Source organism: Centropristis striata, chromosome 18 (assembly GCF_030273125.1).
Source record: "Centropristis striata isolate RG_2023a ecotype Rhode Island chromosome 18, C.striata_1.0, whole genome shotgun sequence".
NCBI classification, from domain to species: domain Eukaryota; kingdom Metazoa; phylum Chordata; class Actinopteri; order Perciformes; family Serranidae; genus Centropristis; species Centropristis striata.
In genome coordinates, this window is record NC_081534.1 from 30,902,498 (window position 1) to 30,930,340 (window position 27,843).

Genomic DNA, 27,843 nt, shown 5'->3' on the forward strand with positions numbered 1-27,843 from the left:
TTAGCTGCAACTCTTCAAAACAAACTATGTGCAAAATGACATATTATCATTATTATCTTATCTTATTATCATACCTTTGATTTTACATGACCTGGGAATGTCAATGTTTTTTTGTTAAACTTCACGTGATCTGATCAGGACGGCACGATCATAGAGCCCAGAGGGTTAATGTTACTTCAAAGTGTCATTAATGTTCATGTCATGTTTATGACATGCTCATGTCACTCTTATGTAGACACCTTCAAAATAAAGTGTGACCATATCTTGCTTAAGTCACAAAGGCATGTTCAAAAAATTGCCTAAGTCACATTTTATTTTGACTTAGGCACAATAAATCCGCTTAAGTCACACACTTGACATAGGCCATTATCTTGAAGGGGTAAAATCACATGATCTGATCAACTGAGGATGGAGGTGATTGTACCATAGGTGGCTATGAGGAGATGATTTAGGCAAAAAACAAACAAATTTTGACAAAAAATGAATTAGGCGATTATTTTAACAGTGTGACGATATGACTCAGCACTTTTAGACAACTATCTGCATTTACATCAGTGTCTCTCTATTTTTGACTGGTGCATTGCTCTTAAGCTGTTTTGGGGACTTTTTTTGTCTTGTTAAGGTTGGAGGTGTGTCGTGTTTGTTTTTCTTTTCTTTTCTTGCAAGTTGGTCTTTGTATTTTGATTTGTGTTTTCAGAGAGTGCTTTAGTTGGAGGATATTTTAGGTTATTGTCTAGTTTTGTGTTCGCCATCTGGAAATAAATTATAATTTTCTCTAACTCAGCTTGTCTGGTTTTTCCCTGTTTTTTTTTTTTAATATGACATTAATGGTTACTCTCAAACCTTAATTTGGGACGTAACAGCTCTACATACCACTATTGTGTTTTATCACCAGTTCTCCTCAACCATGACTCAGCACTTTGCCCTTTGCTGGCTAGCTGGCTCAAAAATTGGAGATAAAAGGTTTTCTTGTGACATTTTTAGTAGATAGCGATTGTGTTGCAACTTTTGTTTGCCAAATGTGAGAAAGCAACAGACAAGACACTCAAAGATGTTGGAGTAAAATGGTTTTCTTTTGATTTCAACAGAAACGTATAGAGTAATGTCACCTGCATATATTGTGTTTCCGGTTTTTATGACAGCAGAGAAGATTCTTCAACATCCAACAGTGTATGGATTGCTTAGAAAATGACTTAAAAACTAACAGCAGCTTCACAGATGAATTCAATTTAACATTTACATTTTTAAATAGTTAGATACATTTGTCCACACAAACTCCTTTGACTGCAACAAGGAAAACATCTTGGATTTTGATGTGGATGTAAAAAGCCTCAATGCAATAAATTCAATTGGTTTAATACATCAATTGTCTGGGCAGCAGTCACAGTATCACAACACATATTTCTTCCTGATTTCACTTGTAGAATGTATTTTGGTAAGATTATGGAAATATTGAAACAAATATGAAGACAATGTCAAATGTCTCACGGGTTGTATCGATCAAGTTGAATTATCAGTATTTTTCAGACGAGGGAACCGTTACTAATCTTTTAAAAATATATATATTTACAGTAATTGATGAGCGGCCTAAACCTACAAGAAAAATAAATTATATGTCAAGACTTCAGTGTTCTATAAAAGTTATAAAAACTAGAGAAATACAAAGAAATGTTAACGCTTCATTTGACACTAAAGAATAAAAGAATGCATCAAGTTTTAAATAATATTTTTATACAGCTTGGAAAAGAAATATGACTAAATAAATAAGTCACGTCATCTTTGAGGATTTATTTTGAAATGTTGCAAACGTTAAAGTCTTGACAGTAGCAAACATGATAAAGCTAATCAAGAGTGGTGCTGCAGAGTGCAACAGCTGAAGTTGTTTGATGCCATTTTAGAGTTTTCAGCAGAAAAAGCAAAAACAAAGTAAGCTGACTTGAAGTTGCTGGGGTGAAGATGGTAATGTTTCTGCTACTCATTGCAAAATAAAAGCCAAAGTAAGTAAGTAAGTATAACATATAAAATGATGGTAGTTTATAAGGTTTCTATTATTAAAAGGGTTAAAGATCAAATAAAAAAATGCATTTTTTTCTTTATTTTAACCTAAATAAAATCTGTTCTGTCAGAAGAATGTTAAAAATATTTTTTTTTCACTATTCCACTGTAGACAGGGTGTCAGACTTTGGACTCATCAGCTAAATGACAGCTAAATACACAATTTGCATCTATTTTGAAACAAAAAAGTTGGCAACAAGCATACTTTCAGTATAAATCAGTAAAGTATAGTGAATTTAGGATGTCCCAAAATATGTGTATGGATACCTCTAAATGAGGCACTATTTGTTGTGATATCTGGTACATATATATAGCATAAAAAATGCCTCATTTGAGGTATCTACATATCCATATATTTTGGGACATCCTAAATTCCCCAAAAAATGGTGCCCCGTGTGAGGCATAATGTATTTGTATCCTATATCTGTACCAGATATCCCTACAAATGGTGCCCCGCGTGAGGCATTTTTTTCTGTATCCTATGTCTGTACCAGATATCCCAAAAAATGATGCCCCGAGATAGAATACCTACAAAAGTAAGCTACAAAAACTAAAAATCTCGCACACAAGAAAAATTTAAATGAACTGATGGATCTGAAAATAAATGAGCATCTTTTTAAAAAAGATTTGTTGTGCTTCTCCTGTCAACTCTGCTTGCTTTGTTACTGCTGAAAATAAAAACAAGAGGACACTTTTGTCTCTCAGCTGTGATGTACAGACTGTACTAACATTAGAAACATCATGCCTTTAAGTATAAAACTTGAAGTTGTGCGTGTGTTTGTGCACTGAACATGTTCACATTCAGTTTGGTCCATTGTGGTTTACGTAGGAAAACACTGCAAGCAGGAAGCAGCCACGTACTCTAAACCAGCAGGGTCCTACTGATCCATGAAAGGGCCAGTGTGGCTGCAGGTTTTTGTTCTAATTAAGCATGAGCACACCTGACTCCACTCATATAATCACATGAAGTGACTTCACAACAAATCAGCAGCTGAATGAGTTGGGTCAGGTGTGTTCCTGCATGATTGAAACAAAAACCTGCAGCACCTTTTCATTTATCAGTTGGACCCTCCTGCTCTAAATAAGACATTCTCTATCCTACTCCAGCAAATAGTTCTCATTAGATCCTTGGTGTCAGTAATGTCTGGGCTTGTTCATAACAAGAGTAACTGTCCTAAACATCCTCTACTCCACTTCCATAAAGGAAAGTAAAATGTGCAAATTAGCACCTATTTAATAACCCCAATTCCAAGACGGTTGGGGCGCCGTGGAAAATATAAATAATAACAGAATGCCTGAAATTCAGAATTCAGTGTATATTTACAAAAAACAAAAGATTATCCGTTTTAACACTTAGTCTTTGTACAGTTGAATATATGTCACAAAGAATTAGCAAATTACAGCATTCTGTTTATTTACCACTTCTTTTGGAATCGGGGTTGTATGATAATACCCTATTTGGATATTTAAATTGTACATTTGAGAAAACTTTTAATACAAAAAAAAGTGGTCTCATTTTAAGTGGCCTTATCAACTAATTATGTTTCATGTTGGAGGGGAAAAGCTTAGAGAAGCATCCCTGGAATCTGAGAGCCAAACACAATTCTGCAAAACTCTTTCATGTCAGCTCCTGCTACAATTGTATGGACCCAAACTAATTTATAGCAACATTCATATGTAAACTATTGTGCCAAAATGCAAAGACTTCAGTAGTTGTCTGAATCGACTCGAACTGCCAATAATTCTGCAGAAACAATCCTTGCAGCTGCTTCCAATATGCATGCAGCTCTGCAGAAAAATAAACATGAAATATGATGACCATCTCTGTCCGAAGCAGCTTCAAAACAGGTTTCAGATGTGCGCCTCCTCACCACCATATGTAATGAAGAAAGCAATATTAACAACATTTACAGTGTGTTGTACGACATCCAGAGTCCGGAGCATTAAAGGATAATTCAAGTAAACTCAGGAGATGTTGGCCCCGTGCAGTGGGCAGTGGTCGCGGTACGAAACCAAACAGAATGGCTCTTCTTCATCGCAGACACCTGGAGACTCCGAACAAAACATTCCAGAGTATTTAGTTCCAACTGCAGCAAACTTGTGATGGTGATATTTGAGTTGGAAGCTTCTTTTTATAGCCTGAAACCAGATTTACATACAAACTGTGCCATGCTTTACCCAGTGGTAATAAAGTGCAGTGGAGCTTCTTCTGCATGACGTTGCTTGCATACTTTTTTTTCCTTACCAATCCACAACTCCCTCTCCATAATGAATCCAAAAGTTCTGCAAATTGGAGGCAATTTATGCAAGTGTTTGGACCTGGATGTTGCCGACTCTCCTTGTGGCTGTGCCTCATTACACTTGGCACCACATCCAGATCCTCCACCGTTCCAATTATCAAGGAGCTTGGCAATAAAAATCAAGTGCACAGTTATGTACTACTTCACGTGTGAGTGCGGTGCCCACAAGTCTCCCAGGGCTGCAGGGAGACCTGCGTAGTCGTCCTGCGATCCAATGACTTGGCAGAATCACAGCGAGGTTTCACGGGAGAAGCTGAGCGACGGTTTCAGCTCAACTCCGTTGGTTGTCTTCACTGAAGGGCAGTCCCCGGGACACTCAGTAGGGACCTGGGAGAAAGACAGAGAGGGAGACATTAAGGCCACGTTTATACATAGCAAGGTATTTAGAGAAACAAATATTTCCCCCCTCCGTTTTCAAAAAAGTTGTCATTTACATCAACCCGCATAAATACGCCATCAAGAATATAACTATGCTAAACCTATGCAGTGTAGGGAGAAGGATAAAGCCATGCAAGCCAATCAGAATCCTCAGAATCAACAACAACGAATAACACGAGTGACTTCCTGTTCCTGCATGGAAATATCTGCGTTTTCCCTTCTGGTAAACAGGGCCTTAGAGGGCAACCAGCAAAACAAGTTGTCAAGCATTTGTTACAGTTTTGAAGAGCAGGGGCTGGAGATAGGCAATGAATAGTCGTTTGTCGTCTCCATCAACAAATTTCTCTGTGCATTTTGAAGATTCTCATGAGAAAAACTTGATGAAAAAGTCAATAAAACTTTAAGAAATGTGCATAAAAGTTTTTATGCTTGCTTGAGGTGTTTTTGCCTTTTTCTAAAAATAGTTAATACACAAATCAGGAGAAGGACATGCTCTTTCTGACGTATTTTAACATTTAATTCATATGACTGATCAGATGTTTCCTCTGACAATTAGAAGTTGCCCAATTTAATCTAATTCCTGAGGACATATTTTCTCTCATGGGTGGTTAAAGTTGTTTTTTATTTGTTTATTTTTCTCTCTTGCTCAATCTCTTCTTCTTCCACTGTTTACTGACAGATTAGCCTACAGCAATACATTACACTGCCATCTTCTGACCGAAGTACATCAATCCGCTCTAAACCAGCTGATGGAAAAGTCCTGATTCACATTTTCTTTCATGCAACATTCCCAAATTCTGCTTCAAAATTTGATTTGACTTCAATGAAAAACACAGCTACTGTTTTATTTACATCCTTTGCTCACAGAGAATAAAAATGGACAGGAGCCCAATGCAGCCCAACACTGCAGGAAAAAGGTCATAGCTTACAGGCGCATTACTGCCACCAAGTGGACTTGAGCTGTTATAGTCTCGTTCATTGGTTCTCTCAACCTCATTATGTTCCACTCAGGTGTCAGTTGTGACACCTCGTTGTTAAATTCACAATACCATTTTTACACCCCACACCCCAACCCTAAAACACACCGTTTACTAATCAAATTTAAACACAAAAACATGCCATGTAGTTGCAGAATCATTCTTAATTTTAGATCTACAGAACATGATTTTATTATTCTAAAGAAATGATCCCAGTAACAAATGTTGCATTCTTGTGTTGTTTTCAGTCTTCTCAGTGTATTATTTAAAAAAAACCACCAGATGGAGCCAAATGAAAACAGAATTTAAATACATCTGCACAAATTGGTTTTTAAGTGGTGACTCTGCAAAAGGATGACAAGATTGACGAAAAATAAATAAATAAATAATAATTTAAAATAGTTATTTAATTTGGTTTCACAAGAAAAAAAAATGGGGAAAAAAATCAGAAAAATCCAAAATGTGGAATATTGTGAATTTTCAATCTCATATTTTATCTTGTGCACCTCAAATTTAATTGTTTTATTTCCCTGGGAAGCCAAAGCTTAACTCAGAAACCTTTCGGCTACGGATGAAGAAAAAGGAGATTAAATGTTTGATGATTTGCCTCCCTGAAGGGCACTCTGACGGTGAGTCAGCAGGACGGTGGGAACACGAGGACTGATTGAACAGAAAGAGATTTAATTGGCCGTCTTGTCTGAAGGGTGCTTTACAGGGCACCTTCAGGAGCCATTAGAGATAATCAGCTGGTGGTGAAGTGAGAACTTTATAGCTCTGTTTGTGTCGAGGAGCAGAAGAGACTTAATGTCCAGACTAACAACAGACTCTGGTCAGAGAGGTTCAAGAATCTGTCTCATCATAAGGTCACGCTGCTGGACGCCAGCAGGAGGAAAAATACTGAACAAAGAGACGCTCAGACTGAACGCTGTCCTCTCTGAAGGACACTCCACAGGGACGCAGAGAAGAGGAGCCATGAGGGAAAGATTCTGGATACATTTTAGGTATTTCTTTTAAGAATTGTAGGAAGAAATCCACTCTCAAACAGATATAAAAAATACTGAAACAGCTTGTGGGATCAAAGTTACAGCTTGCCAGGTCTTTTTTAGTTTTTTCATTTGATTTTCACAAGAAAAAAAAACAGAAGAAAAAACTAAAAAAAGAAAAGTGCAAACTGTCTTAAAACTGTGACGTATCACTTTCTTAAAAACCTGAACTGGAGAAAAAATAATTGATTAATGAAATAAAATAAAATAAAATAAAATAAAATAAAAATTTAAAAAAAATAATAATAACAATTCTACAACCCATTTCCAAAAAGTTGTAAAGCTATGAAAAATGTAAATAAAGACTGAAATATAAGTCATGTAAATATACTCTGAATTCTGAATCTGATCGATCCTATTAATGTTTAACACAGATAACCAACTTCTTTGGAACGGTTGTAATAAAAAAAATAAAAAAACAATAAAAATAAAAATAAAAAAACAATAATAAAAAACAATAATTAAAACTAAATAATAATAATAATAATAATAATTAACTACAATTTGAAGTATATCGCACAAAAAATATTTAATATTATATAAATATTTAAAAAACAATATAATAAAACACAAACAATAGAGGGCTCACAACCACATAAAAATACTGGTTGATAAAAATAAAAAAAAGTTCAAAAATATATTAAATGACCAGAGTAAGATGATAAAACCCAGCAACATAATAATACAATTTATAAATACTTTCCTACAACAAAAAGTTTTTTACAGTGGATGATCTCTGTGTGTGATTTTGTGTGTTCTTGTGTTCTTGCGTACTTACTGCTTCTGGACAGTTGCCGTTTGCTCCCATGTTCATATTGTGTCTTTTCAGTTCTGACTTAATTAAGGCTGAAACATAAGAAAAAAAGGAAAAAATTAAATTTCTGACATTTTGTTTGACATGTGCACACACACACACACACACACACACACACACACACACACATACACACGCACACACACACACACACACACACACACACAGCCTACCAGTGAGCAGTATTCCCAGGAAGATCCAGGCGCAGAGGAAGAGATTTCCAGCCAGCGGCTTGTAGTCTGTGGTCAGTTTGCCCTGAATCAGAGTGAAAATGATCCCAAATATCTGCGTGCACACACACACACACACACACACACACACACACACATACACATACACATGATTAATGCATGTGAAAATACAACATGTAGCACCTTCTGATCTCTGCTGAGGAACTTTATAATACCTGAGCGAAAGCATTGAGGAGTCCTGATGATGTTCCCTCTGACTCTGGGTAGGTGATCTCCACTCCAAACTCAAAGCCCAGAGGCAGGTAACCCGTCATGAAGAACCTGAAACACACACACCACAGCCATAACAATCAGCATATTTACTGTCAAAAATACAAAGAAGCAGGCCTTGACAATGAAAATCTTCAATCTCAGGCTCCCTGAAATATCCCAAATACAAATGCATATAAAAAAAGAAAATAATAAATCATAAAATAGTGCAAAAGTTAAAGCAGCTTCACAGAGTTTTAACTTATTACAAAACAGTTCAAGTTTAATTCTGATGCATCTATATTAATCTATATCTATATCTAATCTATATTATTATTATTATTATTACGATTCAATTATTTACAGTACACAGATGAGAGGAGCTTATCTTTACTTTTTTTCATCTAAATTTCGACAGTGTAGTCGTATTTTAGCACTTAAAAAGAAATATTAAGGATTATATGTTGTTTTTATGGCTGATATTACTATATAAAGTATAAAATCTACACTACAGCCACTCAACCAAGTTTTTCTTTAGTCCACTACAGCTTTTAAAAAAAAACTGAGACTTTCTTTCACTGTTCTCTAAAACAAGATCTTTACAACACGAGGTGCTCCTGTACTGCTTTTGTCCACAGGGGGCGCCAGAAACAACACAAAGTTAAAGTTCCTTGCAGGTATGTTAAATCATATAAATAAAAATAGAATAAAATAGGTATTTATTGCTGCAGTCTACACTGACAAAGAAACAATTAACGCCTTTCAGTAATAGTCACATTTTTATATCATATGGCTGTTTTTTTTTTTTTAAATTAAACATAAATACCATGAATCCAGTAAATCACAGGTGCATTTAGTTATTTTTTAAGTGCAAAATTATGGCTTTTACGCTCGTAATCCTCAATAAAAGTTACTTGGATTATGAGACGTGAAAAAAATGTAATAAAATAGGTATTTAGTGCTGCAGTCTACACAGACAAAGTAACAATTAAAACATTTAAGTAATAGTCACATTTTTGTATCATATGGCGTTTGGTTAGTTTTTAAGTGCAAAGTTATGGCTTTTACACTCTGAATCCTCAATAAAAGTTACTTGGATTATGAGACGTGTCGTTTTGTAATTGCACAATTTATTTCTGCATGAAATTGTATTTATATGTAAACATCAACACAGCTCCAGCAGGTGTGTTTTAACCTACAACAGCGAAGAAAGAGACTAACTGACTGTCTGTGAGTTCACTGTTTGTTTTCACAGCAGAATAATGAAGTTAGGAGAGAAAAACTGCAGAGTGATGCAGCCTGAAGGTCAGATCATTAAAAATAGTCACCAAGGTGCCAGTTTGAATCCCAGTTTATGTGTATTAGGAGCATTATTTAAAAAAAAAAAAAAACGTAAAAATGTATTTAAAATTCTAATTTGAATGTATTGGCTCAAAAAAGTGAAAACTGTCTTAAAACTGTTACTTATCACTTTCTTAAAAACCTGAAATGGAGAAAAAATAATTGATTAATAAAATAAAATTAAAAAAAATAAATAAATAATAATAATAACAATTCTACAACCCATTTCCAAAAAGTTGTAAAGCTATGAAAGGAGCATTTTTTTTTTTTTAAACGTAAAAATGTATTTAAAATTCTAATTTGAATGTATTGGCTCAATTTCTGTAGGGAAAAATTTAGCCAATACATTTAAATAAATAAAAATAATAATAACAATTTTTTTTACATTTGTCCATACATGTAGTTTTGTTGGGTGATATTTTACTCAAAAAACATTTAATTTCATAATTTCATGTTTTTTTATTAAATTCAGGGCTATTTATCCAGATTTTGCACTGCACTGAATCATTTTTTTCATTTTTTTAAAATTTCTTTTACTTTTTTTATTACTCATTTTTTGTGCCTTTTTCCATTATTGTTATCTTTTACATGTGTACTCTCATATTTTCTATTTTTACATTGTGTCTTAATTTTTGTATTTGTAACAAAATATCTAAGCATGTGTAAAAATAAATAAGTATTTTCTTTTTTTTCTTTAATTTTAACACGACACAGAGAAAATAAATATTTTAAGTTTTCTACTTAAAGGAATATTGCGCAAAACAAATCTATTACTTTATACCACAAGTTTCATAAATTATTTGTTTATTCACACACACACACATATGAACAGATACACAGTGACAAACACACACACTCATGAAGATTGTTCATGAAAAATTAATCAACTTAACTATTTCATTTTTTTAATTTTAGAAGTAATTAATTGATTTTTAAGCCTGATATAAATAAAATCCAATGCTTCTTTTGTTGCTTAATTTAACTAATTATATTAGCATTATTTATAATGATGATGACATTATTAAACAGAACCAGTGAAATGAATCACATATAACGATTGGCTAGAAATCCTTTATGCAACACATCCGTATCATGTTGTTGCAGCCTATAATAAGATTTCTTGTAGGTTTTGCAGGTAAATGTATGTATGTCACCATAACACTATACTGGTACAGTAGGAACTCCATAAAATAAAATAAATTATATTAAATTAAATTAAATTAAATCAAATCAAATCAAATCAAATCAAATCAAATCAAATCAAATTAAATTAAAAAAAAAAAATAATAACAATTCTACAACCCATTTCCAAAAAGTTGTAAGGCTATGAAAAATGTATATAAAGACTGAAATATAAGTCATGTAAATATACTAAATATAATTCTGAATCTGATGCGTTCCTATTAATGTTTAACACAGATAACCAACTTCTTTGGAACGGTTGTAATAAAAAAATTAAATGAAAAAAATAACAATTAAAAAAACAATAATTAAAAAAAACAATAATTAAAAATAAATAATAATAAAATAATAATAATTAACAACAAGTTTAAGTTTATCACACACAAAAAAAAACTAAGAACAAAGATTAAAAAATATATTAAAAATATATTATAACACAATCACATAAAAATACTGGTTGATTAAAAAAAAAAAAAAAAAAAAAAAGTTCAAAAATATATTAAATGACCAGAGTAGGATGATAAAACCCAGCAACATAATAATAACAATAACATACGTTTTTTTAGTCACTCTGACATGACAGCAGAGTGTTTATGACGTGGCGTGTTACGTGTCGGGGCCCATTACGCTCTCTGCTCTCCACATTAAACCTCTGTGATTATATGACAGTGGAGCCTGGAGACACAGCAGACATTTAATGTGCTCACAACGTACACAAGCCTTAGTAACGTGTGTTTGAGTTACAGCTCTGCCTCCAGGCCGTGCTGTCAAAAAATCCAGTCGGTCCAGTTGTCAGATACAAAAACCCACGACAGACAAGAGCCCAAAAAATTTTTTGATGAATTTTTTCCTAATGGAAACGTTTTTTAAAACTCATCTTAAAACCTATTTTTATTCCTTGGCTTTCAACCGCGCATGAGACTCTGCTCTTGTTTTTAGTGTTTTATGGTTTGCTTTTATTTATTGTTTTTTAAATGTTTTTTTATTATTTATTTATTTTTTTAAAAGCAATGCAACTATTTATTTTAGTGTGTATTCCTGTTTTATTTATTTTATTTTTTCTTGTTTGGTTGTTTATGTGCAATACTTTGTTGCGGCTGTGGTTGTTTTTAAAGTGCTTTACAAACAAAGTGTAACAAGAGTTTAAACCTATGTAAACAAGTGTATTATTTATGTATTATTACATGTGTAAACAAGAGTTTGTAACCTATGATCCGTTCAAGGACTGTTGGAAAGTTCAGATTCTGAAGATAATGCCTGTTTTCACTTCACTTCTTTCACAAAAAAAATAGTTGCATTATAATAAAAATAATACAATATAATATTATTATAATATGCAGTTTCATTATTAAATACTCTGTATTTACTTTGACGAATATAGACCTGACTTTGGCAAATCTAATCAAATATATATATATATATATATATAAATATATATATATATATATATATATTTATATATATATATATATATATATATATGGATGCATGACGTACCCCAGAGCTCCAGCTGTGAAGAAGACCAGGAGGATGTTGTCCAGGTCCAGAGTGAAGGTGAAGACCACCATGCCCAGAAAGGACAGAGTGTAGACGATCAGAGTCGTCATCCTGTGAAACACAAACAAAGTTTATTTAATTTATTTTTATTTAATGACTCTTTGACTGACAGTTTAAACCAGCTGGCATCATGGTGGTTAACATGTTGGTGACGTGAACAATGTAAACATGTTTGCTGACAAATCTTTGTGACAAACACTCAAACTCTGCTGGTAGAACCAGAAGCTGAGCCGACTCCGCCCGACAGGTTTGGGTGGAGTCAGATTTCGTTTGTCTTAACTCTGACTTGGTTGCCCCGGGTTACCATTAACCTCAGCTAGCCTTACAGCTGCAGGACACGTTTTGTCCTCAGACACACATCTGATACATTAAACAGCTCAGTTATTACACTAAATGGCCACAAGCATGTGGACACGCCTGTCTTTCAGTTCCAATGAAAGGAGATATAGATACTAGATAACGCCTTCTTTCAGCTTCACGGCAACAGTTTGGAAGGATGACGAGGCTCTCCTCTCCTCTCAGCTCTGTGTAAACAGCCTCTCCTGTCCTCTCCTCTCTGCTCTGTATAAACAGCCTCTCCTGTCCTCTCCTCTCAGCTCTGTGTAAACAGCCTCTCCTGTCCTCTCCTCTCTGCTCTGTGTAAACAGCCTCTCCTGTCCTCTCCTCTCTGCTCTGTGTAAACAGCCTCTCCTGTCCTCTCCTCTCAGCTCTGTGTAAACAGCCTCTCCTGTCCTCTCCTCTCTGCTCTGTGTAAAACAGCCTCTCCTGTCCTCTCCTCTCAGCTCTGTGTAAACAGCCTCTCCTGTCCTCTCCTCTCAGCTCTGTGTAAACAGCCTCTCCTGTCCTCTCCTCTCAGCTCTGTGTAAACAGCCTCTCCTGTCCTCTCCTCTCTGCTCTGTGTAAACAGCCTCTCCTGTCCTCTCCTCTCTGTTCTGTGTAAAACAGCCTCTCCTGTCCTCTCCTCTCTGCTCTGTGTAAACAGCCTCTCCTCTCCTGTCCTCTCCTCTCTGCTCTGTGTAAACAGCCTCTCCTGTCCTCTCCTCTCTGCTCTGTGTAAACAGCCTCTCCTGTCCTCTCCTCTCTGCTCTGTGTAAAACAGCCTCTCCTGTCCTCTCCTCTCTGCTCTGTGTAAACAGCCTCTCATGTCCTCTCCTCTCTGTTCTGTGTAAACAGCCTCTCATGTCCTCTCCTCTCGGCTCTGTGTAAACAGCCTCTCCGGTCCTGTCCTCTCCTCTCTGCTCTGTGTAAACAGCCTCTCCTGTCCTCTCCTCTCTGCTCTGTGTAAACAGCCTCTCCTGTCCTCTCCTCTCTGCTCTGTGTAAACAGCCTCTCCTGTCCTCTCCTCTCAGCTCTGTGTAAACAGCCTCTCCTGTCCTCTCCTCTCTGCTCTGTGTAAACAGTTTTTCAGTGAATATTTATCACGTGACTGTTCGTAAATTAATATATGCTCTGCTGTTCAATTTAAAGTACATTTGACCAAATATAAACAAAAAATATGTTAGGCCTTGTTAATCTTTTTATTTTTCCAAAAACACCACATTTTGTATGTTATTTATTTTCTTGGACCACTGCAGCCCAGAGACAGTGTCAGCCCACTAACTTTAGCTCGCTTTCAGGACTTTTTCTGATGTTTTCAAGCAGACAGAACAGACATTAAGGCCCCACTCTGTCTTAGTGCACAAAGCCATAAAGCTCCATTAAGAACTGGATTTACCAGTCCGCCTTATAGCTCAAAAACATCCTCTGCAGAAGACCGACAGCAGGAGTGTCTTCTTTATGTTACAACTTAAATAGAACAAAAACAATGTTGCTGTAAAAAGAAGGTAGGGTGAGTGTGTGTGTGTGTGTGTGTGTGTGTGTTCTTGTACTTCCTAAATAGTGAGGACCGGGACACATTTTTAACCAACAGAGTGAGGACATTTTTGCAAAGTGAGGACATTTCGGCCGGTCCTCACTTCCTTAAAGGCTTTTTTGAGATTTCACACTTTATTTTAAGGTTAAAGGTTACAAAAAAATAAAAATTATAGTGAAAATGTCCTTCGTTTTCGTCTTTGTCAACTTTTTTCATACATAATGAAGATGGATCAGACAAAGGAAAAAAAGGCAAAATTTACTGTGACCTCTTTTAATCTCCCACCCAACAAATACCCCATTACAAAAAACTACAACTAACACTAAAACTAGTAAACTCACTCTAAAAACTAACTAAAATTAACTGAATTTGAAAACAAAAATTCACAACCCAATTAAAACTAAAACTAATGAAAAATCCAAAACTATTATAACCTTGGTAGGGAATTCACTGTTCCAATGAGGGTCCTCACAAAGATAGAAGTACAAGAATGTGTGTGTGTGTGTGTGTGTGTGTGTGTGTGTGTGTGTGTGTGTGTGTGTGTGCGTTGCCTGCTTACTTGTATGTCTTTGTGTGGTCCAGCCACAGGCCACAGAGGATGGAGCCGACCATCCCGGCAACAACCAGCGTCAAACCAATTCTCCCAGCATTCAACTCCTGGTTCTGAGGAGGAGAGGAGAGGAGATATTCAATATTTGTGGGAACAAATCTAGAGGATGTCTGGGAGTCTTTCACCAAGAAACCAGGGAGTTCAAACACTTCATTTCCTGCATTCTGGTTTAAATTTCTGCACCAGCTTGCAACTTTTCTGCATCAATATATAGTCGAAATGTCACTTCCTCTCTTTCAGGTGCAAAGTTGCTTCATCTTCTTTCTGTTTTATGGCAAAATATAACTCTAACTATACATTCTCGCTATTTATATGAAATGAATTATGATTATGAATTATTTTAGGGGCAAAATCGCATGTTATTTGTTATTAGAGGTTCTGTCTAAACCAGACCTGTCCCTGTTTGGCCCACGTAAAGTAACCCGGAAATTAGAAATCAATACAACCCTCAGTGTTTTATTTTGAAGGCGAAAAGTAAGATAATGATTGGAGTTTTTACAATTATAACATTATATATAATATATTTTACTTATAATTTATCCTATATTTGACTTACTCTATATTTGACCATTAACACAGTCTTATCATAACATTTATTCTTATCAGTAGAAGCTCAAAACTGCATTTTATAAAGCAATTAAATTAATATTGAGCAGAATTAAGTTCAGAGTTTTAGTTCGGCCCTCTGCAACCTTCACAGCATCTCATCTCCTGGTCTAAAAAAAACAGCTGACTGAAAATGCTTTTATGCTCATTTAAAGGCACCATATGCAATTTCTGCTGCTAATGGTCTCTTAATGAAAACAATAAAAAAAGACAGAGTTTAATGACATCATAATGTAGTGTGGCATCATGGGAGTTGTTGTCTTCATTGTTAAACAAACACTTGTAGATGAAAATGTGTCTGACGTTACTTACAGACGAGTATTTAAATGTATTTAAAGTGTTATTTGTGTTATGTTTAGTCAAAGTAGATATTTTTTTCTCTCAATTTAAACAAAGACAATATTTAAGACGAAACAAATAATCCCATTTCATCTGTTTCACACCAATAAAACGGTTACTTATGGTTAACTTTCTAATAACCATTACATAAGTTGATTACTCATGCAGCTACTGCAGCAAAACAACTCAGAAAAAACTCAGGTGCGTCTGAAGGAATGTGGCTTGTTTTACCTTTAAACTCCATAAATCTGAGCAGAAACATAAAGTTTCCTGACAGGTGACGATAAGCCGTCACATGTTCTGTAAGTGTGTATATACAGTGTGTGTGTGTGTGTGTGTGTGTGTGTGTGTGTGTGTGTGTGTGTGTGAGGGTGGGAAGTCATCTGACAGTTTAGGCTCGAGAGTTTTATAAGTTCATGTGAGGGTGAACATCTCTCAGTGTGTGTGTGTGTGTGTGTGTGTGGGAGGTGGTCCTTGTCGGCTCTGGGAACTCTACTTTGCCTGATTGGCTATTTGAAGTGAGATTGCTGTTGAGTCCCACAACAGGATGCTGCCTGATTTTTTTCAGAGCTGTAAACCCACCAGAAAGGGTGGTCCCCAGAAAGCATGGCCCGCTCTTGCGTCCCCACAATACCATAAAGACAAGTATGTGTGTGTATTAGTAGGAAAGCAGAAACTTAGTGTCAGCATTTCACTGAGTGTCGGTGTGTGACAGAGAGAGAGAGAAAGAGAGAGAAAAGTGTAGAGTGAATCAGTCTTTCTCTTCTTCATTGTGTGTGTGTGTGTGTGTGTGTGTGTGTGTGTGTGTGTGTGTGTGTGTTGTGGTGGGCAGCAGGAATGCGTGAAAGCAGCTAATGAACTCAGACAATAAGCTTATGTCTCATCAAAGCCATCAGACATTTCTTTGTTCTTTTTCCTCTCTCTCTCTCTCTCTCTCTCTCTCTCTCTCTCCCTCTCTCTCTCTTTTCTCTGTCTTCCCATCCACCATCCAGCTTCCATCCCTCTCTTCCTCTCTCTCTGTCTCTCTCCCTTTTTCTTTTGACTCAGGCTTCTCTGTGTTGGACTCTCAGCTGTTCATGGGACCTCTCTCTCTCTCTCTCTCTCTCTCTCTATCTTGCGCCTCGTTCCACATGTTGGATCTTTTCTCTTTCTCTCTCTCTCCTTTTTCCTTTCTTTTTCTATCTGTGAGAAACGTGTTTCAGTTTTGTGTAGTCTTTCCTCTTTGCAGGTTACAGCGTGGAGTGGATGTTGTGTATCTTGTTTTTTGCGACACCTGGAAAATGTTTGACATTCTCCTGGATCCATCTTCTGCATAAATGTTTAAATTATCAGTCATAATTTTGTCAGAAGGATCATCTAGAATATAAAAACTGTTGGGTCACTTTAGACCCATGTTGTGCATCAGCGAGCCACTACTAAAGGTGCATTTGTTTGGACAAATACAATGATGACAACAAAAATAGCTCATTAGAGTTTAATTTAAGAGCTGATATCTGGACATTTTCCATGGTTTTATTGATAATAACCAAAATCATTATCAATGAAACCATGTTAAATGTCTAGATATCAGCTCTTAAAATAAACTCTCTTCAGCTATTTTGGTTGTTATCGTTATATTTGTCCAAACAAATGTTCCTTTAGTTGTACCAGGCATTAAAATAAACAACAAATTGAAGAAAAAGTGTGGTCTAATAATTTTTCCATGACTGTAACATGCAATATTTTATGGAGAAACAGCCAATTTTCCTGCAAAGAACCTCCAAACTTTGTCAAATATTTGCACCTAAATCTTCCACAAACGTAGTGAAAACTGCTTTAAACCAGGTGGAACAGACAGGAGTGACAGTTTGTTTTCATCCACTCATTATTTTTTACCTGGTAGCAGGACATGATCATCTGGTTGAGCAGCGTGGAGACGGAGTAGAAGGAGCCGGTCATTATACCTGCAACACAAACACACAGCGAGCTTAAAATAGAATTTGTGCACGATGAATATCTCTGCAAGTGGATTAAAATTAATTCAGCCACAGGCTCTTCTGGGCTTTCTAAAAAAGGACACATGGATTTGTAACAGAGAGACGTTGTTGCACTAGATTATGAACTTTTATTTTGATGTTTATAAAAGGAAAATGCGGAGAACTTTTATTTTGAAGGCGAAAACTGAGAATGTTGGATTTTGCATTTGTACGGGGTAACTTCCTGTTTTTATATTTGTTTTTTTGAAGGATTTTGATGCTTATTTGTGGGGAAATTATTTTCTGTATCATTTGGATGTAAACAGAGGTAATTACATGTAGCTGGGTTCGTACACTTTTTCAGTCAAATTAAAGCACTTTTCAAGCACTTTTCAAGGTCCGTTTTCAAGCTTTTCCAGGACCTTTCAACGGTTGTAAATGTCATGTTTTAGATGAGTACTTCGATACTAAAAGGGGTAATTTCACTTCACCATATTACACTTTTAACAACTAAAAGTAGTTTGCTAATCTCATAAAACATACTGGTATGGGAATCTAGGGGCTAGGTTTAGGTTTAGGTTTATTTTATTTTATTTGCACAGTTAGAATTACATAAAATGACAAAGATAACATATAATGTAAAGTGCAGGGAGAGGCAGAAAACCCAGATGGGCTGATTTATTTAAAGCCTCCACCTAAAATGTCATAGTTATTAGAAAGTAATAAACTGATAATAGAAAAAACACATGTATAACATCAACAAGTTATAATGACAATAACAAAAACAATTAAAAACCAAAATGAACATGTTATAAAAGTGTATTTGTGTGTGAATTAGAATTTTAAAACAGCAGTTAAATGAGCTTTTAGACATCTTTTGAAACATTTTAAGGAGATGGAGTCCTTTGCCAGATGGGAAGCAAAATAGGAGCAAAAGGAAGCTCATAAAAATCATCAAGCGGCAGCTGGTGGAACTAAACACGACCCAAACTAGGAGGAAAGACCAGAAATAGGCTACTTCAGGACCCTCACATCCACTAGGAATTAGAAAAACTCCCTTCAGTAAGAAGATACAGGGGAGAGCAACAAGAAACATCTCAGAAACAAGAAGACGCAGGCAGAGCGCTCTTCATCTCAGATTATAGGCTATAGGCCAGGGGTCTCAAACTCAAATTACCTGGGGGCCACTGGAGGCAGTATAAAAATGACCAAAAAAATACACAAAATGACTAAAAAAAGACACAAAATGACCAAAAAATGGCACAAAATGACAAAACAAAAACTAAATTACTTTAAAAAAGACTCAAAATGGCTGAAAAAACACAAAATTACTTGAAAATGACACAAAATGACCAAAATATTCGACAAAATTACCCAAAAAAGACACAAAATGACGTTCCATAACATTTCCACTTCTTGCGGTAACAACAACACGGCAGATAATAAACGCTCCGGTCGCGGATGCCTTTCTTTTTGTTAACGTCGTCATAGAAACAAGTGAAACAAAGCTCCAGCTGGAGCAATAAAGGGACCTTCCACACACAACACGGTAAAGAGACGTTCATATAAAACTCACATTAAACTTTCATATCAAGGTGGGGGCCACAAAATATATATATATACAAAAATATCGTCACGAGGGCCATAATTGTCCCACGGGCCGCGAGTTTGAGACCCATGCTATAGGCTGTTCACTTTGTATAGTTTTATCCATTGAAAATGAGGTTCTTTATAGTCAGATTGCAAGAGAAATACAGTAAGAATTTCAAGCATTTACAAGCACTTTATCCAAAATCCAAAAAGCACTTTTCAAACCCTTGAAATTCAACATTAAAAGCAGAGTGACAGCCGCTACACATGGACATTAACGTGGCTTCATCCTCGTCCTTTCAGAAGGAAAACCAGATCAACAGTGTGAGTGAAGTGGACGAGTCATGTGATGCAACATGTGACGTGGGTTCGTCACACCAAGACCACGAGAGTAAAGAAACACTGTCAGATCCATTAAAGCTGAGAAGAGAAAACCACAGACACTTTCATTTCTACAAAGATTTTTCAGCAGGTTTAATGGGCTCAAAACTCAGTGGTGGGATGTTACTAAGTACATTTACTCAGGTACAGTTTTGAGGTATTTTACTTCCATTTTATGTCACTCTATACTTATTTTACTACACTTTAGAGGTAAATTTTGTACTTTTTATGTTAAATCTTGACCTGAAAAGTAACTAAAGCTGTCGGCTAAAGATAGTGGAGTAAAAAGTACAATATTTACCTCTAAAATGTAGTGAAATAGAAGTATAAAGTGACATAAAATGGAAGTAAAGTACCTCAAAACTGTGCTTGAGTAAATGTACTTAGTGAGTTTTGAGCCCATTAAACCTGCTGAATTTTTTTTGTAGAAATGAAAGTGTCTTTGGCTTTCTTTTGACTACTTAATAAGCTGGTATGAGGTTTAATTTAGGTCTAATCACTTTAAATTGACCATGTTTTTATGTTAAAGCTCGACCTGAAAAGTAACTAAAGCTGTCGGCTAAATGTAGTGGAGTAAAAACATGGTAAATTTAAAGTGATTAGACCTAAATTAAGCCTCATACCAGTATATTAAATAGTTAAAATGAGTCTTATCTTTAGATTATGAACAGCTGCTGACATAAATGCATCAATACAAATATTCTAATAATAATTTGAGCTAGTCCATTCTGCAAAACGAGTCACTTTTGATACTTTTAGTATATTTTGATGCTGTTGCTTTTAAGATATCATAAGATAAGATAAGATAAGATAAGATAAGATAAGATAAGATAAGATAAGATAATATTTTTTATTTATTAGTCCCACAACGGGGAAATTACCAGTATTACAGCAGCAAGATAGAGAGAAGCTTCAATAAAAATAACAATAAATGGTAAACAAGAAACTAGAAATATAAAAATTGAATTGGCAATTAAAAAAGTAAAAAATGTTTTGAAATGTATTCACAATTTAGACATGTAGAAATATAAAAAGTTGTTAACAGTACTTAAGTACTTTTACTTCAGTAAGTTTTAAATGCAGGACTTTTACTTTTACTTACTTACTAATAATTTTACTTCAGTAAGGGATCTGAATACTTCTTCCACCACTGATCACCACACAGTACAGTACACAGGAGCAGAACTTTTTTTTTAAAAAACGTCCTACTCCAGCTACTCCAAGATTTTGTGCTGTAAACAATCTGGTAAATAAGTCAAATGTTGGCATTGATCGGGTGGTGTGTGACACTAACCGTAGCTGACGAGCAGGAGGACAAAGGCTTTATTCGTCATCAGGTTCTTGATGGACTCCTTGTAGGAGTAATCTTCAGTAGGAGAGTTTGGGAGGACAGCCTGGGCGTGGCTGGGGGCCAGAGGAGGACGGTCCTTTATCACTGCAGGGACACACAGACAGAAAATAAATACTTTAATACAAAGACTGTAAATAACACAAGATAAGAAAAGAGCGATCCTCTAAATGAGCCTGTGGGGCCCCAGGACGGCTCCTTGGGGAACTCCACGTGCAAAACAGCATAACTTCCACAAACACTAACGCTTTATTTTAACCTCCTTGTTATAAGTGTTGGTTAATAAAAGATAAAAAATTATCTTTTTTTTCCTAATACGATGCTCATAAAGATTATAATGTCTTAATTAGACTGTTGATAATACCATGATAAACATGTTTACTTCACAAAATGAGCTTGGAATCAACAATCCAATAAACATCATTTGTGCTTTTCTTACAGTCAAAGTTACTCTAATAATTGTTATAAATCTACTTGTTTCTCACATCCAAACCTGGAGTTTCTCCTGTAACTCCCTGAGTTTAACTCACATTGGTTATTTGCATTTGATTGGCGGTTTGATTTCAACAACAGGGGGGGGGGGTGTCTAAAATGAGAATACTCCCTGTTGTTGATATACAGGCACATCTCAATAAACTAGAATATCATAGAAAAGTTTATTTATGTCAGTGATTCAATTAAAAAAGTAGAAATAACGCAATATATAGATCCATTACACACAGAATGAAACATTTCATGTCTTTATTTATTTGATTTCTTCTAATTATAATGATTATGTCTTACACTTAATGAAGACCTAAAATTCAGTGTCTCAAAAAATTTAATATTACAAAAGACCATTTTATAAAGTATGTTTAATATGTAAATGTTGTCCTATAAAAGTATGTCATCTATATGACTCAATACTTGGTTGGGACTATTTGACTTGAACTAGTGGAAATGGACTTTTACATCATATTATAAAGTATTGAGATGCTCCTGTATATTAAACTGTTACTCCTAAAGGCAGAATCTGCAGGATGCACAGGACCTGAGCTCTGTTATTGTCTGGAGGAGACACACCCACCAGTCTACACATTGTTCTGCGTAGAACCATGGCTCTTTCCTTACAGTCAACATAATCCTGTTTTAATCTTAATCCTTAACTCAAGTCTCCACCCTGAACTGGATATTTACGGAATTTGTGGAGCAGCAAAATGTGGAAAATATCTGGAATATTTCCATCCTGTTGAGGACGTCTGGTCCTCAGAGGGGCACGAAAACACACACACATACACACACACACACACACACACACACAGTAACACCTCTGCTCTGACGTAGAGAGGTATTCACCTCAACTTCAAGATAACTGAACCACAAATCCCCAGCTACTGGAACAGATGGCGACATAGTAAATGTATGCAATGAGGGTGATGTGTGTGTGTGTGTGTGTGTGTGTGTGTGCGTGTGCGTGTTCTTGTTCTTCCTACATAGTGAGGACCGGAACACGTTTTTAACCAACAGAGTGAGGACATTTTTGCAAAGTGAGGACATTTTGGCCGGTCCTCACTTCTTTAAAGGCTTTTTTGAGATTTCAGACTTTGTTTTAAGGGTTAAAGGTTACATGATAATGATAATTAACTGAAACTGTATTGTGTGGTTACAAAACTAACTAAAATTATAGTGAAAATGTCCTTCGTTTTCGTCTTTGTCAACTTTTTTCATACATAATGAAGATGGATCAGACAAAGGAAATAAAGGCAAAATTTACTGTGACCTCTTTTAATCTCCCACCCAACAAATACCCCATTACAAAAAACTACAACTAATAAAAACTAAACTGAAACTAAAGCATTTCCAAAAAATAAATACTAAACTAAAACTATCAAACTCACTCTAAAAACTAACTAAAACTAACTGAATTTGAAAACAAAAATTCACAACGAAATTAAAACTAAAATTAATGAAAAATCCAAAACTATTATAACCTTGCAAGAGAATTCACTGTTACAATGAGGGTCCTCACAACAATAGAAGTACATGAATGTGTGTGTGTGTGTGTTTTGTGGTGTGTACCGATGACGGTGAGGATGAAGAGGACCGTGGAGACCGCCGCGGTGCCGTAGAACATGATGCTGATGTTGTGACCCGTGAGTTCGATGTCGTCTGGCGTGTTGGGAACCAAAACAGGCGGCAACAGGAAGCCGATGGCCGTCCCCAGCTACACACACACACACACACACAGAGAGAGACACTGGTTTATTATATAACTTATTCATTGCACATTACATGACCTTGTAAATTATTATTATACTGGATTTTTATGATGTTTATTAGGTTGTATTCTACTCTATTTTACTGGCTCCATCTCTCTTTTATTTAGTTTTTTTCTCTTTTCTGCTGGTGAAAAATGAAATAAAATAAAATGAAATAAAAATGAAATAATATAAAATGAAATGAAAAAAAAAATAAAAAAAATGAAATAAAAAAATAAAAAACAATAAAAAATAAAACATGAAATAAAAAATGATATAAAATAAAAAATAAAAAAAATGAAAAAAGTAAAATGAAATAAAAAATAAAAAAATAAAATGAAATAAAAAATGATATAAAATAAAAATTAAATCAAATTAAATTAAAAACTGAAATAAAATAAAATTAAAATGAATAAAATAAAATTAAAAAATGACTATAATATTTACTATGGTGAAGGTGGAAGAAGAATTCACATCCTTTACTCAAGTAAAAGTACGATTACCACAGGGTACAAATACTCTGTTACAAGTGCATTTAAACAGTTACTTAAGTACAAAAGTGTTTGCCTCGAAATAGACTGTAAATTAAAAAAAGTAAATGTATTTTTTCTGCAGAATGGACAACATTAGAATAATATGTTTTTTGTTTTTTTTCTTATCAGGGCTGCACAATTGTATCTATCTATCTATTTGATCAAAAATCACAATTTGGACAAGTGCTCAAAGGGCTTTTTTTTGTTGAAGACAAAATATGTGTCAAAACATCATTAGAACTAAGTATTGTGGTGCTACAGAGATGTCCCAACCTAAAAAAATATATTCTACAGAATTCAGAAAAAATCTTTGGTCATAATCCATGCAAAATAATAATAATAATAATAATAATAATAATAATAATAATAATAATAATAATAAATAAATAAATACATTTTAAAAATCACTCCATAAAGAATGTAATATTCTCCCAAAAATAATAGTGATATGATGTTAAAAATAAATAAATAAAATAAAATTAAAATAATTCCTTCCAGTATTATGAATCATATTGCAGTGGCAATATCTGTCAAAAATAATAGCAATTATATATTTTTTTCAAAATTGTGCAGCCCTATATTATATTGTTGGATAATAATTTTTAATGCACTAGCCTATACATCACTATAGCCTCACCTTTACCAGCTGCAACATGCATTTCCTAAACTTAAATAAATTTGTTGATTAATATTTTTGCATTAATAATTTAGCTGCAAAGTAACTTGAGCTGTCAAAATAAAAGTAGTGGAGAAGAAATGCAAAGTACCACAAAATGGGAATACTCAAGTGAAGTAAAAGTACCTTAAATTTGTACTTATCTGAGTATCTGAGTAAATGTGCTTAGTTACTGTGTGCTGACTCTTCAATTCCCCTTCATTTATTTCAAGACTTAAAGACATAAATTATTATTATAATAAACATTGTTATTATAATAATTCTCTTTTCGTCACTTTTCCATGTCACTACTCCTATTTCCATTCTACTCAACGTTTGAATAAATAAATAATAATTTAAAAAATGAAATAAAATAAAATGAAATAAAAAATGAAATGAAATAAAATAAAAAATAAAAATAAAATAAAACAAAATGATATACATTTTTTAAATTAAATAAATAGAATTTTTTTTTAAATAATTAAAAATAAAAAAAATTATATATATATATATATATATATATAACGAATAAATTACATTAAATTACATAAAATAACGTTAAAAATGAAATAAATCAAAATAAAATAAAATAAAATCAAAATAAATAAAATTAAAAATGAAATAAAAATAAATTAAATTAAATTAAAAATGAAATAAAAAATAAAAAAATAAAATAAATTGGATTAATATAAAAAATAAAATAAATTAAAATTAAAATAAAACAAACAAACAAAATAAAACTAAATAAAACAAAATAAAACAAAATAACAAATAAATAAATAAATAAATAAATAAATAAATAAATAAAATAAAATAAAATAAAATAAAATAAAATAAAATAAAATCTAGCCTGTCAGTACCCTGTGTCCCCACTGACCTGGTTCCCCAGCACGGCAGCGGCACACGCCGTGGACACCTCCCGGGGTCCGAACCACACCGAGGCCACTCGGGACGGCAGGCCGAGGATGAAGACCTGCGCCACGGAGCAGATGACCTGCGCGGTCACGGTGACTCCGAACAGCTCGGGGCTCACGCTGGCGCACTTGAGCCAGGCGCCGGCGCAGTTGAGTCCGGCGCCCAGCAGGGCCGTGAGCCGCAGACCCTTCCGGTCCAGCAGCCAGGTGGCCGGGAAGATGAGCGGCACGTAGGCCACCATGTAGACGATGGAGAGCCAGTCCACCTTGTCGTTGGTCACCCCGTAGTAGCGCGTGAACACGTTGGTGATGATGCTGTACTGGATCCACTGGAAGGCGTTCACCAGCGAGTACAGGCTGAACACCAGCAGCACGGCGAACCGGCGCCGGTACAGCCTGGTCTCCAGCGTCTTCCCCTTCTCCTCCTCTCCTCCTCCTCCTCCTCCTCCTCCTCCGTTCGGCAGCATCGCTTCTCTCTCATCCGGCGGCACCTCTTTCTCCTGCGCCCACTCGGTGTCTGCGTCCCGGGCAGCCCCGCCCGCCTGCGCCTCTCCGTATGTCCGCTCCTCCGCGGCTCCCTCCGGCTCCGGACTCTTCCTGCCCACCGTGATGTCGTCAGGTGCGCCGGTGTCTGCGCGCAGATGCTCCTGGACGAGCTCCCCGGCCACCATGATGCCCGCCGGACGCGTTTTCTTCTTATTTGCTGCTGCTGTGAGTGGAGCGAGGCAGGAAGCGGCGCAGCGCAGCGCGCGCTGGTTTCCTCATTCGGTTACTGGTGGCCACAGCTGCGATGCTTTAAATAACACATGTGATGTACATTAAACCCCACCTAGACCGGATCCACATCAAAACAGCACGCTTTAACACGCCTCACGCACCAGAAACATCCGGTTACTGTGTCTGTCTGTCTCCTCTCCGGCTCTGAGGCAGCATGCTGCCGAATAGTGATCCTCTCTCTCTCTCTCTCTCTCTCTCTCTTTCTCTCTCTCTCGCTCTCTCTCTCTCTGTGTGTCTCTCTTTCTTTCTCTCTCTCTCTCTCTCTCTCTCTCTCTCTCTCTCTCTCTCTCTCTCCTCTCTATCTTTTGTTCAGCCGACGCTGACACCCGGCCTTCCGATGCGGATGAGCCAATAGTAGAGCAGCTCCAGCTTGTAGTATCTTGTACTCTGCCGGCCTGGAGGAGTGAGTGGTAATTGGTGACCATATGGAAGCTTTGATGCCATGATGCAACATCCAGTCAGGAGAAATAAACTTTAGGCTATGATTCACTCTGATTCACTCTTAGCACATGCTGGCCTTTTATATGTATATATAGAGAGAGAGAGATATATAGATATAGATATAAAGATACTTTAATGTATTTTTATTGATTGAATGTATTGTATAACATTTAAATTGTAATTAATTTTTTTTATTTAATTTTGTTATTTTAAACTTTATTTTTTATTTTGTTATTTATTTATATATATATATATATATAATGGTATTATGAGTCGTTTGTATTTAATTTTTAGTAGGACAAGATATTCACATTGCAATAACTGAAGAGGAATAAATAATAATATAAATACAATTAAATAAAAAATATTTTTAAATAAAAAAAACATAAGTTGCCCATCTATTTAGTATAAACTAATAGTATGCTGTAGCCCCTTCACACTAAACATAATTATAAAATATTCAAATATTTAACTTAAATGAAAAAAATAACAAAATAAAATGTAAAATAACAAAATTAAATAAATAAAAATACATTAAAGTACGTATAAGTAAGTATATATATAACAATTAAATATATATATATATATATTAAACTATGAAAATTAAACATAACCCTGTGTACTCCCTGTCAGGTCTGTGATGTTGCTGCTTGGTCCTTTTATTCCAATTAGTCTGTCCATGTGGTGAGAACATTATCTGCTCTAATCCTAATCATCCTTTGACCCAGTGGACTCACTGCAGCAGGTACAAGCTGCAGGTAAGACTGATCCTGCAGGAAATTCACTTTTATTACACACAAATATCAATATTTCACAGCTATGACTGCAGAAAACTCCATGGTCTGATAAGTCAGTATAATAAATTGTTCATCTTATCATCTTAAGACCTACTTTCATGTTTGTTATCAAGCGGCCCTCTAGTGGCTGCAGTCATCATGACAGGAGCAATGGTATAAAGAGTGACAAAGTCTGTGTAGGTATTTATTTTCTAATTTTATTATTTATTATTATTTTATTTTTCTAATTTATTAAAAATATGGGGTACTTTAATGTATTTTTATTTTATTTTTTCATTTTATTTTATAATATTTTATGCTGTATAGATATTTTATTATTTTAAATTTTATTTTTTAAAATTGTGTTATTTATTTTATTTAAGTTAAATATTTGAATATATTATAAGTATGTGTAGTGTGAAGGGGCTACAACTTACTTTTTATTGTGCAACCATGTGAAATTATTAAAAATAAATTATTCTGGTAACCTCATACTAAATATTTAAAAAATACATTGCTAAAAATAAATATACAAATATAACATATAATATGTAAAAACGACTTATAATTTATTATTTATTATTTGATTTTTTAAAATGTGTTAATGTTATTATTTGATTTTATTTCTATTATAATTATTTTATTTTTAAATTAAATAGTGGCTGCAGTAATCATGAGGTAGCAATGGTATAAAGTGTGACAAAGTCTGGGTAGGTATTTATTTATTTTATTTTATAATATT

General features: G+C 34.9%; 1 protein-coding gene across 1 annotated transcript; it reads right to left on the reverse strand.

The window, feature by feature from the left end:
• Positions 1-1,488: 1,488 nt before the first annotated feature.
• On the reverse strand, positions 1,489-26,083 carry flvcr1 (FLVCR heme transporter 1). Its single transcript, XM_059356645.1, has 10 exons — positions 25,071-26,083; positions 22,827-22,971; positions 20,715-20,855; positions 17,370-17,437; positions 14,499-14,602; positions 12,028-12,138; positions 7,974-8,079; positions 7,741-7,852; positions 7,532-7,599; positions 1,489-4,682 (listed from the first exon to the last, which is right to left on the reverse strand). Exons 1-10 carry the CDS (start codon positions 25,776-25,778, stop codon positions 4,584-4,586), a joined length of 1,662 nt encoding a protein of 553 aa, XP_059212628.1. The 5' UTR covers positions 25,779-26,083; the 3' UTR covers positions 1,489-4,583.
• Positions 26,084-27,843: the final 1,760 nt, after the last annotated feature.

Bases quoted from the DNA above. Each gene is read 5' to 3' on its own strand.
- flvcr1 (XM_059356645.1), bottom strand. From the start codon at position 25,778: ATGGTGGCCGGGGAGCTCGTCCAGGAGCATCTGCGCGCAGACACCGGC. The intron at 12,139-14,498 runs GTAAGCAGGCAA...TGTGTTTCACAG, and splicing joins GACCACACAAAGACATACAA to GATGACGACTCTGATCGTCT. The intron at 7,600-7,740 runs GTAGGCTGTGTG...CTTATGTTTCAG, and splicing joins CCTGGGAATACTGCTCACTG to CCTTAATTAAGTCAGAACTG.